At 46.2% G+C, this 3,932-nt stretch overlaps 1 protein-coding gene across 1 annotated transcript; it reads left to right on the forward strand.

The window, feature by feature from the left end:
* The first annotated feature begins 2,250 nt into the window (after positions 1-2,250).
* LOC124699816 (presenilin-like protein At2g29900) lies at positions 2,251-3,932 on the forward strand. Its single transcript, XM_047232055.1, has one exon. It carries the CDS (start codon positions 2,300-2,302, stop codon positions 3,641-3,643), a length of 1,344 nt encoding a protein of 447 aa, XP_047088011.1. The 5' UTR covers positions 2,251-2,299; the 3' UTR covers positions 3,644-3,932.

Consider the following 3,932-nt stretch of genomic DNA (forward strand, 5'->3'; position numbering starts at 1 on the left):
GTATGGTTGCATCCATGTAACTTCCACCATCATGGATTCATTTGCCCCTTCTGTTGCGGTTGTGCCTACCTCCATATCATCGAGAGGAAGATCCACATATTCTTTTCTTTAATAAATACTCTCTATACATTTTCCAATGATGTTGACACGATTAGATTAAAAAGGAAGAATATGAAGTGAAAAGCTAGCGGATATAGGCCAAAATCCCTTACTGCGTATGTCGACACCATGAACAAGACCAACATCTTAAAAAAACATGATAAGTCTCTTTAAAATCCAACCATGCCACCAAAATAATCTTACCTAAGGTAATTATAGCAAAGATTGGTTATTTCTTTCTTTCAGTGTAGTATGCTCTTTCGCTAGAAAGTATATGATCCCGCACATATATGCAGACAATCGGATGGTCTTGTCAGTGTTGCGATGATGTCATTGGTGAAGTTCATGCGAAGCATGCTAAGGATGGCCCTATCATTTTCACATAAAATTGGGGAGAATACATTATCGATAAAAAACTTGTAAGAAGGAAGAGTTTGTACCTTTGAGTTTGAAGTGAAAGAGGGCTCTCCGATCATGACAATGCATAACATTAGAAGTTAGTGTATTTGACTTTAGTTATAGGGGTCTACGTAATCGGGTGAGAAGTACTTCAATCAAACTTATGTGGGTCTGTATATATAATATATGCTAATGCCCAATGTTATTTTAGTTCATGGTGTATTCTGTGTGTTATAATTTTTATATTATGCTTTTATCTGATTTGAGTTATATGTTGATATATCAAATTTCTATGCACAAAAGCATGTGCGGATAGGAACTATATTAGTGCCATGATCATGTAATTCACATGATCTAATTTGTGGCGCCATCTAATATCTCTCAACGCAAAGGCTAAGTGCCCCGAGGCCAAATTGTGCGGCCCATAGCTATGAGATAGAAAAAGCGCCCCATGGGGTGGGGGCATGTTTATTGTTGGTGTCCCGTAAGTGACCCCTACACTCTTATGTGTTTTTTTGGGACGTGGTTCGTTATTTAAAAATGCCTTGTGATGATTACTATGACATAGTGTTTATTGCGGAGTATAAGTGGGAGTGGTGTTTTGGAATATGGGAGCGTATGCTCCCTCTATTTTGAAATTCATCTTACATATATTTTAAATTTTAAAAAAATTGAAACGAAAAATTTGCACGTACATATTCACGTGCTACACGCTCACAAAGTTGTTTCATAAAAAATGAACTTCTCATGTGACATGTGTAAAAAAGATAAAACTCAGTGCTAATAATAACGCTTTTTACAAGATAATTTTTTTCTTTTTTGCACAGGCCACAAAAAATATTGTTTTTTCGTGAAATTTGACGAATGCACATATATTATGTAGATGTACATGTAGAATTTTTTCTGAAAATTTTTTGATAACTCGAAATATAATTTTTTGGTATAGGGAGCATACGCACCCGGGAGCCGAATTGAATTTCCGAGTATAAGTGCACATCAAAAGATTGAAACATTTTAAATTATGTAATTTTTTTGGGTATATAAAAACTATTTTATTGGTCAAATACTTAACCAAAGTGTAATCTCGAAAAACATATGGTCCTTCCTTCTTTTCGGTAATGATGGGAGTAACTAGCTAGCTCACAACATGGTTTCATTCAGGAGTTAGTCGTGGATATTGAAATTTGTAGTTGATTTCATTTTATAATATCACGAACCTAGTGGAAAAGGGCTCCTCTAGAACATTCATTTGAATGGAATTGTTCATGTTCTAAAAGAAGAAAATTTTCTCTCGTATGTTATTTTAAGGTGATTCATTCATAATATTACTTATGTTCAGTTTCAAGATGCCCTCAAAGTATTTATTTACACTCGTGACTCACAAACTTCTTTTTAAATCACACAGATCCTTTTTAGATGAAACCATTTAGAAACCTTGGTTCAAAATCTGCAAAGATAAAGAACCAACCTATAATTGAATGGTCAGGATGGAAGTGGCACTCTCAATCAATCAGTATATTTTTAGTGGGAGGTGACGTTTTCATCGATAACAACGCGTATATGCTGACAATTTCAAAACCTGACGGTTTGGTTGTCGGATCCAATCTCTCGAAGATTCTTATAGGAGTGGATGTTGAATCCAGATTGGACTCCAGGAGGGCCGGAGGGCTGGCAGGGCGGGCTCATGGCAAGCCCGTCACACTACGTGTCCTGAAGGGAGTAAAAACTCTTGCAGCAGTCCAACACCAAAGCCCAATCAGCGATCTCTCCACGGAACAAATCCCCCATCTCCGCCGCATCTATGGCGGACGGCGGCCCAGCCCCCGCCGTCCCCGTCCCCGTCCCCGGCGGCGGGGCGCCTGCCACCATACTCGACTCCCTCGGCGAGGACATCACCCGCATCGTCGGGCCAGTCTCCGCCTGCATGCTCATCGTCGTCCTCCTCGTCTCCATCCTATCCTCCCCCTCCTCACCATCCCCCCTCACCGCCGCCCTCAACACGGCCGCGGCCGCCGGCGGAGACGCCGGCGCCGGCGACGACCTCACCTCCGCGCTCATCACCGCCGGCACCTTCGTCGTCGTCGTCACGGCCGCGACCTTCCTCATGGCGCTGCTCTTCTACTTCCGCTGCACGCCCTGCCTGCGCGCCTACATGGGCTTCTCCGCGATCTGGGTCCTGCTCGCGCTCGGCGGCCAGATATGCCTCCTGCTCCTGTCCCGCCTCCGCCTCCCGCTCGACGCCGTCTCCTTCGCGCTCCTCCTCCCCAACGCGGTGGCCGCGCTCGCCGTCGCCGCCGTCTCGCCGGCCTCCGTCCCCATCGCGCTCCACCAGTCCGCGCTCGTCGCCATCGCCGTGCTCACCGCCTTCTGGTTCACGCTGCTCCCGGAGTGGACCACCTGGGCGCTGCTCCTCGCCATGGCCGTCTACGATCTCGGGGCCGTCCTCATCCCCGGTGGCCCTCTAAGGGTCCTTCTCGAGCTCGCCATGGAGAGGAACGAGGAGATACCGGCCCTGATCTACGAGGCAAGGCCAGTCGATCCAAGGCACGGCCAGAATTGGCGGCTTTGGGCCTCGAGGCAGCCTCCTGCTGGGGATTTGGATCCTACTTCCACAGCTGAGGTATTGGGAAGAAGAAGCAATTCAGCCGATTCCTTGACCCAAGCTGCTATTGGTAATCCAAGCCTCAGCCAGTTTCTGGTGCTAGATTCGAGCTCTGATCCTGCCAACGCACAAGCAAGGGAGGTGTTGGCAGCACTGCCAGAGACTAGAGTTGACGTTGCTGCATTGAGGGTGCCATTGATCCAGCCACAGCCAGATAGAACCAGGGAAGAGGACGACGACAGCGGCGATGAAGACGGCATTGGGCTGGGCTCCTCAGGGGCAATCAAGCTTGGGTTGGGTGATTTCATATTCTACAGCGTGCTCGTCGGGAGGGCGGCCATGTACGACTACATGACAGTCTACGCGTGCTATCTCGCCATCATTGCAGGGCTCGGCGTTACTCTGCTGCTGCTGGCATTCTTCCGCAAGGCATTGCCTGCTCTGCCGGTGTCCATCACCCTCGGCGTCTTGTTTTACGTGCTCACCAGAACATTGCTTGAGAACTTTGTTATGCAGTGCTCTACAAATTTCCTCATGTTTTAGCATTCATGCAGCATTGCATGGTTGTATCTTAGTAGTTCACAGTTAAGGCCTTCTCCAGATGGTCAGGTCATGTTTATGGAAGTGTTCATCTGGGTTAGGCCATGCTTGTGAAACTGTCAATCTGATGGCTCACGTGACATGTTACTGTATGGAATGGCTGTCAACCGTTGCTGGCAATGATATTTAGTGTTCCGAAGAAGCTACTTTTGTCATGAATCTGTTACTGCACAGTCTGTATATCTTCAAATATCCCTATAATTTTTCAGTTGGTACTTTTCTTGGTTGTCAA

Source organism: Lolium rigidum, chromosome 3, assembly GCF_022539505.1.
Source record: "Lolium rigidum isolate FL_2022 chromosome 3, APGP_CSIRO_Lrig_0.1, whole genome shotgun sequence".
Classification (NCBI taxonomy): Eukaryota; Viridiplantae; Streptophyta; class Magnoliopsida; order Poales; family Poaceae; genus Lolium; species Lolium rigidum.

Excerpts from the sequence above, each read along its gene's own strand:
- LOC124699816 (XM_047232055.1), top strand. The coding sequence starts at position 2,300 with ATGGCGGACGGCGGCCCAGCCCCCGCCGTCCCCGTCCCCGTCCCCGGC.